Here is a 20887-nt window from a genome sequence, read left to right as displayed (position 1 = left end):
CTGGAAAGGACCTGCAGTGATTGAGTCCAACTTCCTGACAAAAAGTTAAAGCATATTATTAAGGGCATTGTCCAGATGCTTCTTAGACACTGACAGGCTTGGGGCATTGACCACCCTCCTGGTAAAGGAATGTTTCCTTCTGTCAAGTCTGAACCTCTCCTGATGGATGCAGCTTTGAGCCATCCCCGTGCACCCTGGCACTGAACACCAGGGAGAAGAGCTCAGCACCTCCCTCTGCATTTCCCTTCTCTTTGAGTTAAGGTTGATTCTTAACTCAATCCCAAGCAGTTCTGAAAGGCCTCTGTCTGATGTTCTCATTCTGCTGTCTCAAAATCAGGTTAGTGTTACAGCTTAAAAAAACGCAAACACACACTTTAGCGTTTGCTCTTTATATCTAGTGTGGTAATATAGAATTGCATATAGCATAAAATGTACTAGTACACTGTCACATTAATAACACATGCTATATTATAATACTATTATCTATTAGTATATGAAATAAAAATAGTTATATATATTGTCTTTGCAAAGACCAAACCCCAGAATGATTTCAACTGAGTCTCTCTTTAAAAAGTATGAATTAGGTTATGTGGTTAAGAACATGCTTAAATGTAATTTTAAGTTCCTAACTTTTAGAAAACTTAAAGCCTCGCTTCCACAGAGTTGTATGTTATAGTTTTTTCTTTGGCCTCCAAATCCCTCATAGTAATTATGACTGTTCCTAGAGATTTAAAAAAACTTTCATTTGAAAGTAAGTGAAATTCACTGAAAAAATATGTTAATGTTTTGGAATGTCCTGGTTTGTTCTTCCCTTCGTTATTGAAAAGGTAAAATAATAGGTAGAGAGTGGCTATTATTTTAATGCTGCTTCAAATGTTTTCCCATATTGTATGTTTTTATGCTCTTATATTAACTCTGTGTCATTCTGTAAAGACAGCAAGAGAAGAGAAGGTCATGTCCAGAAAGCACTGTACGATTTGACTCTAGTTTCTGTAAACTTGTTTGCAGTTGTTCTGTCAAGTGTGGGATTGATTTCTCTTCTGGGCCTTTGCAGGTATAGTAGTTTTGCTGCAAAGAAATCATAGAATCATAGACTGGTTTGGCTTGGAAGGGACCTTAAAGCTCCTCCAGTTCCAATCCCCTGCCACAGGCAGGGACACCTCACACCAGACCAGGTTGCTCCAAGCCCGGTCCAACCTGGCCTTGAGCACTTCCAGGCATGGCACAGCCACAGCTTCTCTGGGCACCCTGTGCCAGCGCCTCAACACCCTCACAGGGAAGAACTTCCTAATGTCTAATCTCAGTCTCCCCTCTGTCATTTTTAAAGCCATTCCCCCTTGTCCTGTCACTATAGGCCCTTGTAGTGTTTCACATCTAATAGTCTTTCACACATCTTTATTTTTTCACTTTTTAGGTGCTTTGAATTTCAATCCTGATGCTGCTAATTCCATTCCAGGAGAAAGGCAACCTACAGATATAAACTGGGCCAACAAAGATAGAAAAGATTCCAGCAGTAATCTGAATAGAAGTAATTTACCATTTCCTAGTCTGTCTTCTGAAAGAGGTACAGAGTACGAAAGCTCTTCCGCAAAGCATCATGGCATTTGTAGTCCAGAAAGTCAGTATGGGAATCCTGAAGACTTTCACCGGTATTTTGGTAATAGTAAAAGTCTGAAGAACCGCAACTTGCAAAGCCAGAGATGGCACAGATCAAGAAATGACAGCGCATGTACCAGAAGTAAGATAAAGCCAAGTACTGCTGATGCTGCTGCAGGTCCGGGAGTTTCAGATGCTGCAGTGGTACCAGGGAGAAGAGCACCTGCTAGAGGATACAATGACTTTGTCTCCTCAGAGAGTGACAGGGAAGTACCGAGTGCTGATAGCAGGGGAGCAAAGCCAAAGAAAACACACCTGATGCATGTATCTGGAAGAGGTTTCAGGGAGAAGGCAAAGCAAGTACATGACCGGGAAAAGAGAGTGAGCTCTAAACAGAAAGTAGAGCTGTTTGAAAATGTTCCATCCTTGGATTTGACTCAGTCTGACTCTTCAGAATCATCTGTTGGAAAAGCATTCTGTGATGCCCCTGTTGGTGGTGTGGATGAGCAGAAAGGCTACAATTACACAAACAAAAGATATCCTAGGAAGCCTGTGTGGAATAAACCCCCTGCAGAAAAAGAGTGTCAGAAAAGACATGATTCTCACCGTAGTAAAAATACAAAAGTAAGTAAGAAGTCTTCTCTTGCATATACTCCAAAAGATAAAAATGAAAGGAAGAAAGAACTGTCTGTTCACAGAAATGATGAAACCTTGATGAGTGATATCAGGCATCAGTTGTCTGATTCCGTCAGATGTAATGGAAGAAAGTTCCTTCTAAAGGGGGATCAAGCACCTGCACTTCATTTCAGCTGGACCCAGTACTGGAAAAAGCAAAGTGATGTACCAAAAAACAAAGAAACTCATACAGGTAAGGTTTCTAGACTGTCCTGTACTTCTGTATTAAAGATATGATCATGAATAATTTGAACTGCCTTCACATTTGACTAGCTAAAGAGGCTTATTTCACATTAGGTCAGTATCTGAGGGTAGAATTACATGTAAGTGTTTGGTTTCTGAGTGGTGAGATGTTCTGTTATGTTTACTAGGGAGGAACAGATTTTGTTTAAAGGTGGTTTGGTTTGGTTTTTGTTTTGTTTCACTACCAAACTGCAGTTGGTGGAGTGGTCAGGCACCATGTTAAAACATGTATGCTGGGGGAGCCGGGGAGTCAAATTCTGAGCCTACTGAACAAGGGGACTTGAGAGGGACAATCCTAAAACTGATATTTGCAGAACAGTTTTCTCATGTTTTGGGTAAAAGTAGAAAAATGACAGATAGAAGAACTGTGTTCTCCTCCTAACTGGTTTGTTTTTTGTTCTTTTTTTTTGCAACGTATCAAAAGATAGTAAGAGAAAGTGTCTGGAAACTGGTCTGCTTTTTTTTTTTTGTCCTTTTCCAGTTGAACCACCCAGAAATCTCAACCTTATCTGTACTGCCCAGAATGGTAGAGACAGGTAGACTAGTTCCTATCTGAACTGTGGTATTGAATCTTCTGAAGACTGTGCTTCTCAGTGTCTCTTCATTTTCAGAGCTGAGAAAGTAGTAGCATAATCAGGAAGTGTAATGTTGCTTCAGGTAGTAACTTTGTTCCTTTAGGAGGAAGAAGCTCAAGGATCAAGGTTCTCCTTGAGCCTTTCTAATGCAAATACAGTAACTTTTGTGCTCCTGGGTTCTACTTGAATCATAAAAATATCTCAGTCTTTCTCCCATCATTATTATTATGACATGGAAAAGGTCAAATGCAGTAAGTGGGAAGAGAAGTAGCAGTCTTTTGCAGGGCACTGAAGGAACTTCCTCTAAAATGGCAGTATGTCTTTGTATGCTTTAGTTGGGAGCTGTTTTGGAAACGTATCTGCCACTGTTTTCAGGGGACTGAGTCTGAGTCTTTGTGGGACAGCTGTTCTTTCTGAATACTGACAAGATAGCTTTAGTCTTCTGGAGAAAAGGAGTCTGGTTTAGATAGGGGTGCTTTCTTTGTGCTTTGGGCTTGCTTTCAGTCATGTGTGTTGTGAACATGTTTTGAATTGATAGTAATTTTTCTTCTGTTATTTCCGTATTTTTTTGTCCTTCATTATGAGTTCTAACTTCCTTTGTGTTGGCACTGTGTAAAAATGGTACGTTTTTACACTTCACACTTAAGATCTTTAAAATTCTGCAGGCATAGATCAAATAGTATTTAAAAGGTATATCTGATTGCCTTACCTTGATTGGAGAGTCAACTTCAGTTCTGCCAGACTGTGTGGTGCCTTTGTTACAGTTGCACATCTAACTCTGTTGTCAGACTCTTTTGTCTTTCATGTGTGGAGTACTTGCTTTGTTTTCAGAGTACTTTTTCGTGTTCTTTCATATGGCTCAAAGGCCCTGTACTTTGACTATTCTTTCCCAGTAATTCCACTTCTAAAGCAGTCAGTTTATGAGGGACTTATTTTTGTAATCCAAGTACTTCACTGTTAATATTTGTTGTGTGATCTCTCAGGAATACTCAAGGATGGGAATTTAATTTTGGCTGAATCTTCCGTAGTTAAGAGCTTTAAGCTTTTGAGTTTAAACTTTAGGCGAAGATAAATTTCCCATAAAAAGTGATGAGTAAAATCCCAAACTTCTGCCAAGCTTAAAACCATTAACAAATTTGGAAGATTGGAATGATTGTTATTCCTCAACAGGGATTACTCTTGCCACTTTTGTGGGAATCTCATACTTGCTTTTCCTGTTCTAAAACTAGAAAAATGCTTATCGGCTTTCAGACCGGAATCTTCGAGGAGTAAACTAGTATCTTGCTTATAGCCATACAGGAAAAAGAAATCCTGTTATAGTTTAAATGAAATCTTGAATTTCACTTGTATTTTGTTTCTCAGCTAGCTGATGTTTCATGTATAAGTGTGTGTTTTCTTTGCAGGGTCATTGATTGAACAGCTGACCACAGAGAAGTATGAGTGCATGGTATGCTGTGAGGTGGTCCGAATAGTAGCCCCAGTGTGGAGCTGTCAGAATTGCTACCATGTGTTTCACCTGAACTGCATTAAGAAATGGGCACGATCACCAGCTTCACAAGCTGAAGGTTGGTATTCTCTTGCACACAGTTCCTCTCTCAAATACATATAATAGCAAAATTTGTGTTTCTTATGTTGGAAAACTACTTGTAAGTACTGTCTGAGGTAACAAGTAAGCTGTAAACAAAGCAAATTTTAATTACTTGGTTCTTCTTCCATGATTCTTTAGGTGCTCTGTATTATCTTCATAACTGTTTTGATTCTTTCTAGTGTTATAGCTAAAACTAATTTTCAGGTTTGGAAGCATAAGTAAAAGATCACTCAATGAAACCAGTGCATCGAGATGCAAAGCTTTGTGGCTGTGTTTTTGCATGCCAAGAAGTGTCTCATCTTTGCTCATCTGTTCTTGGCTGAGCAGTCAAACAGAAGCAGTACTCCAGGCATCAGTTGTCTGCTTTTACTCTTGGTTCTCTTCTCAAATAAAGCACTACTGAAATCCGTCACTGGTGCCATGCAGTGAAATGAAATTCAGAGAAGACAGAAAGCTTCTGCCTTTGTCATTAGCTTAAACTGTTTCAGATTCTTTGTGTTAGACCACTTTTTGAATATCTGATACCACTACATTCTGCCCTGTGAATGCTTTGGTGTAAGTTAAAGCTGAATTGCAGCCTTCCCGCTGTGTTCAGTTGTTTGATGTGAACACACTGAAGATTGTAATGTTCATCTTGAAGTAGAGTTAATTTTTTTTCTGGACCCTGCTTGCTTAGCATTTACCAATCTTCATGTGTCTGTTCGGGCATACTTGGGTGAGAAGAAGCAAAGAATTATCCCATTATAACAAAGACTTCTTGCACCCTGCAGTATCTCGCTTCTCGGGGTATCTTTCAGATGTGTTTTACTGAAGGTATCTTCCCTCAGAGACTTATTTGTCTTCTATTGTCTTGGTCATTTGAAAAACTAGTTTGGCCAAGCCAGGTCAAAGAATCTCTTGATTATCTGTGGGGAGTCATAGGGTATTTCTGTATTCTTGGCTCTTCTTATATTAGACTTGTGATTGACATTCAATGTTTGATATTTCCACAGTGTAGACTATCAGCAGCACTAAGAAGTAGAGAGTGGGTTTTCATTGTGTGTTAAAAGATGTCCAGGTCAGGAAAAGGAAGGGGTCTGCTAGGCATGACCTTGCCATCATGTGGAAAAATCCTTTCCTATAAGGAAGAACATCACTTTCTCCTTAGCAAGCATTTTCTACTAACATTTTGAATTATGTCTTGAAGGAATGTGACCTTTAAATATTGCACAGCTAAGGTCAATCTGACAAAAACACTTGCACTGCACACATCTTTGTTGTGTTTATAAAGGGAAAACTGTTGTCTGTTGCCACCTTTATTTTAAAATCTGATGCTTCAGTGGTGTTTGAGTTGCGTACTTACATTGATGGGACAATATACCCCTTACAGCCATCTACTTCCTTCTTTGTGGATGGTTTTACTTGTATTTGCATTTTGGCTGGAAGGATTGGAGATATATGAGTTACAACAACTCTTTGTATTCTGCTTCCTCTGCTCCCCTTGCTGTCCACTTCCAGATTAGACAGTGGTCTGTACCAGTATTTGTCTCTAAAATGGATTCTGAGCTTCAGTGGTCAGAATATGAATCTACTTGCTTCTTTTTTTCTTTTTCCCCTTTTTTTTCCTTAAGCCATGCTACTTAAGGGCTGAAGCCATTCTGTGTGCCTTGGATATTACACAAATATCACTTTTCTGTTACTGGGACAAAAGCTTTTGATTGTGTCTAGCTGAGAAGTCAAAGCAGTAATTTATTTTCATGCAGATTATCTCTTTGGAGAACTGCTTAAGACCGTCTTAGAAATGGTAGGATGAAACTACCAGTGTTGATTCAAGCATAGTCTACACAGTTGAAGTGATTGAAATCTTGTTTGAAGTTCTTCTTATGTACCTAGCATTGTATATATGTGGAAAATTCCTGCCATACTGCTGCCTTTGGAAATGCAGCCTTCTAGCATTCGCTTTATTCTAGCAGATGTGTCTGGATCCTTTCTTATGTAATTACCTGTGACTCATCTAGGCAAGCATGTAAAGAGGAAAGTTGCTTGTTTGAAACTGCACATAAAAATCTCTAGTCTATATATATAATTCCCAGCTCTTCCTACTCAAGGTTCTTTTGAGCCTTTTAATCCTTTAGGATGCTGGAAACTGAGGAGGTTGTTCACTGTACCTTTATGACAACAGGGATGCAGGAAGGGGCAGGGTTCTGGGCATGGTACCAAAGGTAAATATAACTGTCCTTTCGATGTCTTTGGTTGGAAGTCTGTATACTTGGATCCTATTAATGAGAAGATTCATGAGAGTGGAATGATCATTCTGTAGGGTCATCCTCATCCCCACTTTCTTCAGTAATCAGGACTTGGGAGGAGTGGTTACAGGACTGTAATGTAGATGTCAGGAGTCACCCCACCGTCATTCTACCCTACTGTGATTGCATCTGAATCCACAAAGAAAACTTAATTCTTATTTCTAGAGGAAAGCAACTGTGCACCCACCTTGTGGGTGGATCCACATGCCCTTCTTAGAGGAACCAAGGATAATCAGTGATTGAGAAGAACAAAATATATCTTGAAAGTCTGTGTTGCTTGGTAAAAGGTTCCTATTTTGCAAGGATCTTCACTAAACTCTAGAGAAACTGTTGTTGGTAAAGGACTCTTGCTCTGGTTATGCTGCTCTGGGAGAGACGTTGATAGAAGAGGCCTTCTTCTGGCCTCCTGAAGCTTTAGGATAGGCTTACATTGAAAAGGGTAACATAGAATAACAGTGAAAGAAATAATGTTGTTAATTAAATATTGAAGTATATTTTACAAAGTAATCCCATAGGGAATCCATTAGGGTTTACTATGCTAGCTTTGGGAGTGACCATGTAAGATGCTGAAAGCTTTGTCAGCAGATACCCCTTTCAGTTTCCTGCTGCCATTTTTACCTGTAGCTTTTAACACTTCTCTCTGAGATGCTTTAATTTGTAGCAGTCAAATAAATAAAGACATCTTGGTCAGGAAACACAGATTGGTTTTGATCATAACGATGGGAGCGTACTCCTTGTGCCACTGTCATACAGCTGTTCAGCCCATAATTGTATAGCTCTCTGCCACTCTTGGTGGCACAGTGATAGAAGCCAGGATGAGGAGGGGTATGAATAGGCACCAACTGAAAAGAACAGATGTGCTTTAGATTTGCATTTCAAGAGTGGCAGAGCAAATTATCACAAACTGGATCATTTCCAGTTTGTGAAAATCATTACCAGTGTACGTTATGATGGTTAATGCAGGACGCCTCCAGTCCTGGTGATAGCAGGTGTAGGTGTGCCTGTCATTGCAGTGCAGTGGTTGTGTCACATAGGGTTTACTGTTTGGAATTCTTGCTGCGTTCATAATGTGAGAACATCATAAATCTCAATCAAATTTCTTAATAGCAAAGAACAGTTCCAAAATCACAGCTTATTAATTTACCAGCACTGATTGAGAGAGTAAGAGCTAATCAGTTTATAGATATTTTTATATCTATCTGTACAGATACAAAAATCTCTCCCCCTTTGTGTTCAAGTAGTGATCTTATACTTGGTATTCTTCATAGCCAGATATGTACTGAATTTAGGAAACATCTTCATGAACATTATATTCCTTACGCTGAAGTTCTTCCTTTACTGCTAACCAACCCCCTCCTGAAATGCAGAAACAAGAAAACTACCATTTAATAAAATACCAACTTGAAGAATAATGTCCTAGTCAATACCTAGGTATTGTCACCGTGAAATGAATTAATTAAAGTAGATCATTCTGATTTATATAGCGCCAGTTTATTCCGGACATGAAGCAATACTGAATTGGTCTTCGACAAGACATGTAAGCTTGTAATATTGGAGGATAATGAAAAGGAATATGCAGGTGGTGCTTAAGACTGTAGGCAATTATATTTTTCTCACCACTTTCCCACACTTCAACATGTTCTCACATCTTTAAATATGGTAAAGGCTTTCTGTATTCTAGTAGAATGTCTTATAACGCGATAATAGAAAAAGTGGAATTGTTATACTGCCTCTATATGAAGTTGGAGCCTGGTCAGATGAAGTAGTGCTACCTCTTAATACAGATAAAATGCATTTTATTAACCTGCTTTCTAACAACTTCTGGTTTGGTTGCAGCTGTGGTAAGAAACAATGTGAGAGCACTTACTCCAAGCTTGCAAATGAGCTCCTTTATTTACTTCAAGTAATATTTATCCTTATTTCTTTTACCTGCAGATGGCAATAGCGGTTGGAGATGTCCAGCTTGTCAGAATGCTTCCATGCAAGTTCCTAAAACTTACACTTGTTTCTGTGGTGAGTTTCTTGCTTTTGCAAAGATAAACAGTTTTGTCATTTTGATTCTTTAGTTGGAATTCTGCTATTGCTGCTTGTTTGCCTACATCCCTGAAATTAACCTTGTTTAAAAGTGTATTGCCATGGAAAGGTGGCTGTGTAGAGAATCATGCGTACGCTGCTTAAAACACTTAAAAATGAAATGCTAAATCAGAAGTGATAAACATGTTCATATCACTGTAAAAATAGTTTTTATGGAACAATGATAGAATTGGGCTGCTATCCTATAAGCTTGCCTTCTGTAGAAAGCCTGAAATAACATTCATGTGTTGTCATTCTTCGTGGCAAGATACACCAAAATACTACACAATTCCAGTATGCAACTATCTTAACCTTTAAATTGCTTTAGCATTTTTATCATTTATGTTGATCAGGGACACATACAAGTTAAATAGGAAATAATATTCACAATTTTCAGATCTTCATGTGAATACATCTTTAATAAAAGAGGTAGATGAGGCAAGTACCACATTCACTAAGCCTTAAGTATATGATGGAGAAATGCATTGTTACTTGATTGCATATGTGCAAATACCTTTTGTTTGAGATTTACACTTCTGAAACTTGTGGTGATTCTGTGTAGCTTTTCCTTCCTTAAGTGAGAGTCACGGGAAAGTTATACATGACTTTCTACAAAACAATGTTCTGGAATTGAGACAGGATCTGAGAGTCAGTGAACTTGTCCTAAAGAAACAGACGCTGTAATAGGTGACAATTTGTCTAAAGTTCTCTTATCTAAACGTCTGAGTCAGGTAAAAATCAGTGCAATGCAGGTAAGACTGGAGATTCTGTATGAAAATGTGTGAAATCTGAGGAATACAGGGATAAAAATTCAGATAGAATGAATGTTTTGATTTGAAATTAAAATTACACTTTTAGGAGAGGTTATCATTGTGTTAAATAGGAAAGAAATTTTTGCCCAGTGTTAAAGATTATTTCATAGTTTTGGGAAATCTACAGTAGGAAACTCAAATTGTCCATGGAGTTAATATTACCATGTTTGAACATAAAATTTTCATCTTCTGCAGATAATTTTACATTAACAATATGGCGCTTGGATATCACCAGTTGCTTATGCAGAGCTATCTTCTATTTGATGGAAAATACTGTGTGTTCAGTGTGGTTAAGTATGGGTTTTTCTTTGTCCCATGGGGAAATTCCGAGCACCTTTTTCTTCTGAATCTTCTAATTTTCAGGATTTTCCCTTGTATTCAACTAGTTTAACTGATAATCAGGTGAATAAATACCATCTGTGGTGTTTATTTGTATTTTCTTAACTTGAAACTTGCAGAATATACAAAGAAGTACTAAAAGAATTAAAATTACATAGCTTATATAATCATGTTTTTCAAAGTTGACTACTGCCAGTATTGAAAACACAGCTTTTTGGTGTGATGTTTTCACCAATTCAATATTCTATTCAAGGCAATAAATATGTCTTTGTTTTTTGACATGGTTTAGGTAAGGTGCACAATCCTGAATGGAATAGAAATGAAATCCCGCATAGCTGTGGGGAACTTTGTGGAAAAAAGAGACAGGGTTTGGACTGTCCACATCTTTGTAACATGTAAGTAAATGTTGATCATATGAATATTGAAATGATCTAGAGATTCTTTCTGAAGGCTATAGTTGGATATTTTTTGCCTATTGGATATGCTTAGAGGTCTATTTGATTTATAGCTCAGATGAAGCCTGGAACAAATGGAGGTTATTTGTGTTTGTATTCCTAAGGTGAGTTCATATGAGAATGAACAGGAGGTCAACAATAGTTGTAGCAACATTTCCATCCTTTTAGGGACTAATCCAGCTGCCTGACTTGGTTTCAAAAACCTTAATTAAAGTAGAGAAGTAATACTGAATAGAGGTAAATTTAAACATGTAGCCAGTGGTCCAGGCTTTTTAGGTGCTGCTTCTCCTGTGTGACTGTTTATCTGTATCTTAATCCAAGACCAGTGGTACTTGGTTAAACTGAAGGACTGCTTACTTCTGTCCTTTGTTTCTTTTTCTTTCCTTTGGCTTGTAAACTGGTGAGGATAAGAAGGTATTTTATGTATTTATGTACTTGTTGAGACCACCAGATGGTTGAACCAGAATCCGTCATGGAGACCTTGATCAGTATATATAACTCAGATCGGTTTTGCTGACGTTTATTAGCATAATTCAATGAAGAGAGGCAAGAAAGTGCAAATCCTGTAGATGTTTTTTTTAGTAATGTGGTACTAGTATATTGATAAGGTTAACAGCATTAGTCAGGCTATTTCTGTGTATGAATAGGCTTGCTAGTCAGAAAAATAAATTACATGTTGCTTCTAGTCTATCCAGCTTAATTTTCCATGTATGGAAGCTGGTCCATGGTGCCTATTCATAATTCTGTTTTGAGGCTTTTTTAATAGAAGCAGTTATTTCTGCTCTTGGTACACAGTCAAAAACTTCAGTCATTCCAACAAATAACTGTCATCTTAAACTCCTTCCAAGGTTTACTAAAACTCAGAACTTCAGTAGAACTTCACTCCGAACTTTTTACTTAATGCGTTCTGTTTCAAATCTATTTCAACATCTTGTTGAATGAAAGAATGTTTCTGTACTTGTAATACTTCTTTCCCACACATGAAAATATGTTAGATTCCTCCCCTCTGCTCTACTGAAGTATTGTGTGCCTGGAGTACTCTGTTCAGCTCTGGGGCACCCACATAAGAGGGACATGGAACTGTTGGAGCGAGTCCAGAGGAGGCTACAGAGATGCTGTGAGGGCTGGAGCAGCTCTGCTCTGGAGCTAGGCTGAGAGAGCTGGGCTGGTTCAGCCTGGAGAAGAGAAGGCTCCTTAAGGGGAGACCTTAGAACAGCTCCAGTGCCTAAAGGGGCTCCAGGAAACCTGGAGAGGGACTTTTGACTCAATTGTATTGTATATAAGCATAGTAACTAATGAACTAATCAGTACTGGCATAACAATTGTGCTTGGGGAATTTAGTTTGCCATGTAATTGTGTAGCCTTATGGTGGGGGGTGTTGTGTGTTTTGGGATTTTGTTAATTTTGTTTTTCTTTTGACTAGTACATCTAAGATGGTCAGTCCTGGCTGGTAATAATTGCTCTACATGAGAGCTGCTGTATTTGCAAAGGAATAGAGCTAGGAGGTGGGTAAGGAAGAGTGCAGACAAGTTCACAAACCTGGGCTTGTCTGTGCCCAGCAGAGGTCTTGTATGCAGATAGGGACCAGTGTTTTTTTGAAGTAGGAGGTAAGATCTAATAATCAAGTAAAGGACTGGCACTGATGACACTCCGATGTGCTTGATGGTGAGAAAGAAAACTGAGGCAGACTTGTTACATGTGTTACCTTACAGGAAGAGGAACAAAAGCTCTTGCTGGTGGTGCTAGAACTGCTGAGTTCAAAGGTAAAACCATTACCTAAAAAGAAGAAATTCACAGAGAAGTTTTTGTTTCTAATCGATTTAAAATCACAGAAGAAAGAAATGTATTAATGGCTTGGACACGTGATGCTTGTTTTGAGTGTTACTGGTGATGAACACAGTTGAGTTGGTGCATTTCTGCTGATGAAATGCAAACTATGAAATGTGTTAGTAGCACTGTTACTGATGAATTGACAGCAGTAGCAATACTGAAGTTTTCCTTCGACATAAGTGACATGTGAGATTATTGCAACTGTAATAATGTAGTGTTGTTTCTTTTCTTTTGTTGATAATGCTTTCATACCCTGCAGAAGTGTATATTCTGACAGCGCACTGTGTGTTGGGTCATAGTGGGTTGTTTCTCTGGGACTGTAGTCAACCTGATGTTAACTTTACAATTTTATTTTCCCTTTCTTTTTTCTTGACTTATTTTGAAGCCTGTGCCATCCAGGACCTTGCCCTTCGTGCCCAGCCTTTGTGACAAAAACATGTGAATGTGGACAAACAAGGTGAGAATGCTTCTGTTATAAACCCAGTTTATATAAGAATAGTTTCATAAAAGTTTATGTAGTAAGGTTTTTCCTTCTTACAGTTTTTTTACAAGTTTACAGAACAAAGTTTATTCTGAGCTGTGACTTTTATTTGTGCACTAAAATCATTTGAAGACTTTTATATTTAAAAACTGAAACAAATTTTAGTATTTTTGAGAAAAAATAGTTGAAAGTTATCCATGTTAACATCAGTTTATGGTACGTGTAGCTGAATTGCCCAAGCAGTCTCAGGGTTGATTTGGTTTTAAAATCCCATTCTAGTGTTTATTTTGTAGAAGACACAGAAAGAAATTGGAAAAGGTTCCCATCTTTTCTATCTGAATGTAATGTAATGTTGAGCTATTCCTTTCCAGAAATAATAATTCCAAAACTAATGTGTACCTTTCTGGGAAGCTGTACCACTGACTTCTGTAGTATATTACAGAACTCGTTGTGTGTCATTGCCAACAGCAAGACTGTGCTGCCCATACTACCTGTGATATCTGGTATTCAGCTCAGAGTCTTCTGAGTCCTTATTCTGGTTACCTAGGACTGATGGTGTGTAATAAAATGCTTGCCTGGCCTCGTTTCCACATCCAGATCTAACCAAACCTGATTTTGGTGTTAGCATTCTTGCTCTATAAAGAAAGGTTTTCAGACTTTTATACTTACTTCTGAAAGCTTGAATGTAATGTTAAGGGACCTTAGTTCTTCAAAAGAGGTACAGCTATGTCAGTGGCAGTACATGTACTTAAGAGCACTATGTCTTCAGTAGAAAAATGGTTTGGCTGTAGAGACTAGAGAGTTGGGGTTGTTTGGTCTAGAGAAGACTCCAGGGAGACCTTATTGTGGCCTTTTGGTACTTAAAAAGGGCTTTTAAGAAAGATGGGGAGGACTTGTTAGCAGGTCCTCTTGCGACAAGGGGTGATGGTTTTAAACTAAAAGAGGGAGATTCAGGCTGGATGTGAAATTCTGTACACTGAGGGTGGTAAAACCCTGGCACAGGTTGCCCAGAGAGGTGGTGGATGAACCATCCCTGGAGACATTCAGGGCCAGGCTGGATGTGGTTCTGGGCACCCTGATCTGGTTGAAGATGTCCCTGCTCATTGCAGGGGGGTTGGACTGGATGAGCTTTGAAAGTCCCTTCCAATCCAAACCATTTGATGATTACTTACTTTATGCAATAAGGTCACCATTCTTTTATTCTAACTAATCCTTGGTTTAGAAATTTAATAGATGCAGCCAGCTTTCTGTTGTTTTTTTTTCCCAGGTGCCAGCTGCTTTCACCAGATTGCTGATTTTTTGTAATACATTTAAACTTGCTTCTAAATAGCATTTTATCTGTGCCTTACTAACATCCAAGATGTATGATACAGCATCTCTGAATTTAAGATGCTTTAAATACATGTTTGAAATAGTGACTTTGACAGCCATTGTATGAGGCCAGCCAGAATGCAAAATCAAAAGGTTATTTTCCCTTTTAATAAATGTTCTCTAGGTATTAAGGTAGCTGACAGATTATGGTGTCATTTCTCTGCAGTCATTCAGTTCGCTGTGGCCAATCAACAAAAATCCATTGTTCTAATGTATGTGGAAATACTTTAAACTGTGGTAAGCACAGCTGTACTCAAGTGTGCCATGCTGGAAAATGTTCACCTTGCCAATTAACGGTACAACAAGGTAAGTATTGGAATGCCTTGTTTACTTTATATTATGAAAACAAGAGTGTGGAAGAAGAACCCCAAACTAACCAGTACTAAGAAGCAGGTGCTGTATTCTTACCTAACAAACCCCAAATCTACTGCTAGAATATTTAGAAAATGCTTCATGTGTCAGCATCAGTATGTATTTAAAGAAGGGTATAAGCATGACTAGAAAGAATCCACCAAAGATGATGAGGCTGTTGGAGCATGTGCCCTATTGGGACAGGCTGCTGGTACCGGACTTTGTTAGCTTGCAAAGGCTGAATAATGGCTTTTCAGTAGGCGACAGGAGCTAATCAGGAAGACAGAAACAGGCTCTATATGGAGAGAGGGTGAGAGACAAGGAGTCTTAAGTTGAAACATTATAATGAGCTATAAGGAAAAACTCTTCTCTTGGAAACTTGGAGATTTTCAAGACCTAGCTGAATAAAACACTGAGTAATATGCTCTGATCTTGCTGCTGACTCTGCTTTCAGCAAGGGCTTGGACTAGCTGGTCCCGAGAGCCCTTCTGACCTGAATTGTCCTATGAGCCTGCTTAATCTTTTACTAAAATTCTGAAGACTTGATTAACCAGTATATGGAAGAAGAATACTGCTTTAATAAGCAAGCTTTTTCATGCAGGTAGTACTTCCCCTTTAGTTTTTAACCTCCTTATCAAAACAAATAAAACATGAATTCCTGCTTCTGTAGGACTGAGAAGCCTCTATTGCTGAGATAAATCTAAAGAATACCAGCTTAATTATCTTTATAAAAACTGACTAATAATTTTTCACAGTGACCTTTTTATATTCACTGTACTGCTGGAGGTGTTCTGTCACTGATATTCTCTTTTTCACTTTCTGTGAAATAACATCTTTTTTCAGTGTGTTACTGTGGAAACAACTTTAAGGACGTATTGTGTGGGACGAAGGAAGAGTTCTCTGATGGATTTGGGAATTTCTCGTGCCAGAATATATGTGGCAAGTAAGGTCACTATAATTTAGGCTTTTGGAAAGAGAAGGTTATTTTATCACACTGTGTGATCATGATACCCTCAGATAACCTGCCTTTTCTTCTTTCTTTTCCCCAGAAAACTAAATTGTGGGAGGCACAATTGCACACAAGTGTGCCATCCTCAGCCTTGCCAGCTCTGTCCGCGGCTTCCACAAGTAGTGTATCGCTGTCCCTGCGGTCAGACTCCTCTCAGCAAATTACTGGAACTAGGATGCGTTGAACGTAAAATCTGCACGGACCCTATCCCCTCATGTGGAAAAACGTGTGGCAAACCTCTTCCTTGTGGTAGCTATGGTAATGAGAACTTTCTGCTTCAGAATATTCAAATTACCTCATCATTTAAAAAAGAAAGGAAGAAAAAAAAGCGGTCCTTAACTGTTTCATTTGGTACTGGACTTTGATATTTGATCAGTGATTTAATCAAACTGAGGGTAAAAGCCACTTCAGAGCCTGCAGTCTGGATGTTCATAATGATCAGGAAATACATTTGTCTGGAAAGCACTGACACTAGCTAGCCTTTTAAATTTTGTTTACCTGTACCTTTCCTATATTAGTAGAAGAATAAAGCTGAGCAATATCCAGAGAGTAGTATGTGCTAATGTCTTTTAAAAGCTCACCTAGATCTTTTGACAGACATGTGGAGACTAGTAGAGATAAATGACTTTGTTCAAATGCCTCCAGTAAATACTCATTTCCTGCTGCTGTAGGAGCATTAAGGACTAAAAAGTAGCGTTGGAAAGTTGGAGGTTATGTGTGGAAGCAATGAGACACTTCAGTGGGTGCATTAGGTAACTCAAGTGTATTTAACTTTGTGTGAAGCTTCAGTTTCACAGGCTATTTAACTGTGATTTATTAGGCTTCAGAAAGGAGTGAGACCAGTGCTATCAAGATGAGAGCTTCTTTTTGAAAGTTTGATCTGTTCTCTCAGTCCAAGGACTTGGCTTTCAGTTGAATTTCAATTAGCCTAGTAAGTGAAAGTGTGCATAATAAGTCATTCTTCTAAGCTGAAAAGGAATTAAAAAATGACTTAAAACTCCTGGATTTAATCCTGGATTCTGTGATTTAAAAGGTGAAAATAACGACAAAATTTTATGCACATTTAACTGAAAGTAATTAATTGTTTGGAAACCCAGCTGCACAGAAGCTCGGTGTCTTTGACCAGTGATACTTAACGGCAGATGTGAAGTTCCAGGTCATTGATTTTCTTTTGTTATTAATTGTTAATCTTTGTATTTTCATTTTGCTAGAGTTCATTCACACGTGTGAAAGCCTTTGCCATGAAGGAGAGTGTAGACCTTGTTCTCGCACATCAAATATTTATTGTAGGTGTGGCTTCAAAAAGAAGGTGAGTGTATAAAGCCAGACCATGGCAACATGTAATCTTTGTTGGCTTTTAAAGCTGGGGAGAAAAAGGAGATGAAGTTGAAGAGAAGAAAGCTAAGAAGTGCTGTGCTCCTTAGTTACAAGGTCCTCCGTTGTATACTAACTGATAGATGCTAACTAGATCATGCTGTGAAGTGCTAACATAGGTCACGTACTGTGAAGGGAATTTTTTGGAAGCATTTTTGCAGTGTGTAAACAGAATTCTGTTTAGGCTGGCTATAAAATCCTGCATTGCATCCTGTAGTATTTATGTAGCACAAAGAATGGTAGTTTTACCAACGGTGATGTAAACTGAGAGAAGAAAGGGAGCCTAACATAAAAAGCTAACTAAAACTCTATAGTAATAGATTGCAGATTTGTTGTGGAATTTTCATACATTTCTCTAGGGACCCAGCAAATTCTCAGCAATTGTTACATAACATTTAGTATATATTTATAAACTAATTTCTGTAATCACAGCTTTGTAATCTTTGACTGCTATCACAGGAGCCTTGTTGACTTTTCTGACTTGTTACATACCTATAGGTAGAGGTGGCTTCTGAATATAAAAATCTATAAGTACATAGACTGAGACTTTGCTAGGGGGTGGAACAGTTTTCTCCTGCAAGTTTGCTGAAGGTAGTTATGGGATAGAAGGCTTCAGATTATCTTTCATTTTGAGGCCTGAAACTAGGTAGTGAGGTTTAGGTTTTAATTCATGCAGCTTCTCAGACACCAGGAAGCTGCTTCTTGAAAATGTATGAGTGAACTACAGTGATAATGTAAATTGGTCATGAAAAATGTGATGCCTAGAAAAGACAACTCGGAATGTGAAGTTGTGATGATTGAAGGTTCAAATGTAGTCAATCAACAATGTTCTTTTCATCTTTCACCTTTTATTTTCATGTTGAAGTCTTTATATAAAATTTTTTGATCATGAGATTTGACTTCACTCTCTTTGGTCTTTAAAACAAGTAAGACTTCCATTTTTGGAACATTTGGTCAAATTGTACACTCACCATTCTCTAGGAGAGCTCCTCTGGTTTCTTAGGGCAAACCTGGTTTTGTGACTTCACAGCTTTATCTGCTGAATTAGCTGGACAGTACAGAACCACATTTTTGTTGTTGTTTGTTTTTTTTTAATTTCCATTGAATCTCTAAGGGAAAAGTTTTGTGTTAAAAGATTTGAGGTTTTTTTTTCTAGCTTTTATTTCACTTTTGCATACCAAAGTGTTATACACCTGAAAACTGAGAGTGCTGCTTCTTCATGTGACTGTTTTCTATGTAAGTTTGTTGTTTCATCTGTTTTAACCTAATGGCTCTCTGTTTATTTCCTAGGAAGTCCCGTGTGCTCTCCTGAGAAATAAAGGTATGGTGTTACATTACATTACATATGCAATGTGAAATCGTTTTTAAAATGATGCACAGCTCATGGTAATTCTGGGTTTGATTGACTTGGGCAAACAGCTGATCAGTACTGCTTCTTTTATCCATACTTCTGTGACAAGTCGGTCATTTCTTGAAATGATGCTACTTTTAGGGAAGAGGTTTGAATTGAACCTCTTTCATTTCTATCCATCTTTTACACAAGGGAAGACTTATTCAGCATTTGAGCTCAAAAATTCCAGACAAGCTGTTTGTTTTGATTTGAAGAGTTTCCTATGCTACCTGCCATGCTCACTAGGTTGCCCTCCCCATCCTGCGTATCTTGTGGCTCATGCAAATGCAATTCATGCAAAGTAATGCTTTTGCTTTGCTCATGTCCAGGTTCCTGGGGAAATACAAGCTTTGCTTCTGCTTCACAGTTGCATGCTGCTGATCTTTGTATCTGGGCTTGGCAGCGAGTTGCCATTTGACACTTCTTGGTATTCTGGGTGTAGCAACTTGGAACTTTTGCCTCAGTGAAATGTTTACTCGATGGACCCCTGTCATACTGAGTTTCATTTACAAGATACATAAGGAGCAATATATGTACTTAATTTGAGCTTTTGTCTGTGAAGCATTTGTTCTTCAGAATCCAGAAATGGTTGCTTTTGTTACCTGTGGATAAGGATGTTCTTTGTTAACACTAGTTTTGTGAGCATATCAGGAGTTATTGTTTACCTGACTCTTAATGCCTTACCAATTTGAGCAGTTTTAAAATGATATTTGTGGTACTCTGATGTATCAGGTTATCCTATTTTGTGTTCTATTTAGCAGAGTTCATGGTGTAAAGTCTAATGTGAAATCAACTAGTTTCATGTGTTCTGCTCTCCAAAATCCTTTTGAACAACTGTTTGTTTAAAGGAAGCCAAGTGTTCACATGGAGAATTAATGTGAGAGAGCAAGTAATTTACAAGTTTGCTTGCTCTATTAGTCTCTTCTAGATCATGCTCTGCAACGGCCTCAGCATAGAGTGCTTTGAGTTGGAAGGGACCTTAAAATTCATCCAGTTCCAATCCCCTGCCACAAGCAGGGACACCTTCCACTAGAGTAGGTTGCTCCAAGCCCTGTCCAACATGGCCTTGAACACTGCCAGGGATGGGGCAGCCACAGCTTCTCTGGGCACCCTGTGCCAGTGCCTCAGCACCCTCATAGGGAAGAATTTCATCTGTATAGCTAATCTAAACTTGCCCTCTTTTTGCTTATTAAATAATCAAGCATTCATATTTCTCAATTTATATTGGTTCATATTTTTATTATGATTTAACTATTAATATAGTGTAATTATGTAATGTGATTGCAGCTGCTGTTCTCAGCACAATCAGAGATGTAAAAGTTGATTTTCTTTTTAATAGCTGCTATTACATTCATGTGTGACAAGCGATGCAACAAGAAAAGGTCATGTGGACGACACAAATGTAATGAAGTTTGCTGTGTGGTAAGTTTACATGTGGCTTTATAAAGTTGTTCGTTGTGATGTGTGTTTGTTTTTGGTTGTGATGTTAGACTTTTTGCTTTTGTATCTTTCCATTTTTGTCTCTATCTGCAGTATTGGTCATCCTCAAAAAAGCTTGTGTGTGTGTTTATTTTGCAGTATTTGTTTTGTGGGCATAGTTATAAATGTAAAACCATATTCCAGCCTAAATGCAAGTAAATCAGCGTAAAGGTGCTTTTTGTCAATGCAGTGATTTCAGGGAGGATGGGGAAGGAAAAGGTATTACTTAATGCAGGAGGTATAAGCTATGATGTAGGTCTGTCTGCAACAGAGGTCTTACCAGAATCCGCTTTTTGAATTGTGTATCTTTAGAGTGATGGAAAAACTCTTTAGATTAGGCCTAAGCTATTTTTTGCACTACAGTTTTGCCAATTAGTTGGTTATGACCTTACAGAGAAAAATAAACTAATGGGGTTTATAGTTCAGTTCTGCTTTTTCTTTTTTGCCTTCCCCTAGGACACAGAACATAAGTGTTCTTTGGTTTGTGGTCGTAAACTCAACTGTGGGCTTCATAGATGTGAAGAACCCTGTCATCGGGGCAGTTGTCAAACATGCTGGCAAACGAGTGAGTTACATGCAAGTGTATGGTAGTTCCCATGTATTACAGAAGTCTTTTCACTGAACTGGTCAGAGTGGGACATGAATGTGATCCAAATTGACCACAACATGGAGAATATGCAGCTAACTTTGATTTTATGTTTTTTTCATGAAAGAGAAAGTTATTTCATTTTGGATGAGTTAACTAAGTGATTTTAATACTTAAAAGTTGAATTACAATGAAATATATTGATATGTATGTTGATCCAGCAATCATTTAAATTTGAGGAATCATGCAAGGAAAAAAAAACAGTTTAGAATTTTAAAGTTAAGGGAACTCTTGTTAAACAATGTGATATCTGTTAAAGGTATTGAAGCATGTAGCAGATTTTATTCAGCTGCTTAGAATGCAGACTTTCCCACT

General features: G+C 38.2%; 1 protein-coding gene across 3 annotated transcripts in view; it reads left to right on the top strand.

The window, feature by feature from the left end:
- Nucleotides 1-20887, top strand: part of NFX1 (nuclear transcription factor, X-box binding 1) — a 51190-nt gene that overhangs the window by 5702 nt on the left and 24601 nt on the right. For all 3 annotated transcript variants that reach the window (XM_062625328.1, XM_062625327.1, XM_062625329.1), the window contains exons 2-13: nt 1415-2464; nt 4493-4654; nt 8898-8975; nt 10476-10581; nt 12857-12928; nt 14490-14629; nt 15518-15617; nt 15724-15941; nt 16895-16992; nt 18348-18378; nt 19787-19869; nt 20383-20491. In XM_062625328.1, the coding sequence (XP_062481312.1) occupies nt 1415-2464; nt 4493-4654; nt 8898-8975; nt 10476-10581; nt 12857-12928; nt 14490-14629; nt 15518-15617; nt 15724-15941; nt 16895-16992; nt 18348-18378; nt 19787-19869; nt 20383-20491 (2247 nt within the window). The remainder of the gene's footprint in view (nt 1-1414; nt 2465-4492; nt 4655-8897; nt 8976-10475; nt 10582-12856; nt 12929-14489; nt 14630-15517; nt 15618-15723; nt 15942-16894; nt 16993-18347; nt 18379-19786; nt 19870-20382; nt 20492-20887) is intronic.

Source organism: Pezoporus occidentalis, unplaced genomic scaffold (assembly GCF_034315485.1).
Source record: "Pezoporus occidentalis ecotype Australia unplaced genomic scaffold, CSIRO_AGI_Poc_V1 ctg28, whole genome shotgun sequence".
Classification (NCBI taxonomy): Eukaryota; Metazoa; Chordata; class Aves; order Psittaciformes; family Psittacidae; genus Pezoporus; species Pezoporus occidentalis.
This window is presented reverse-complemented; position numbering and strand designations above follow the sequence as displayed.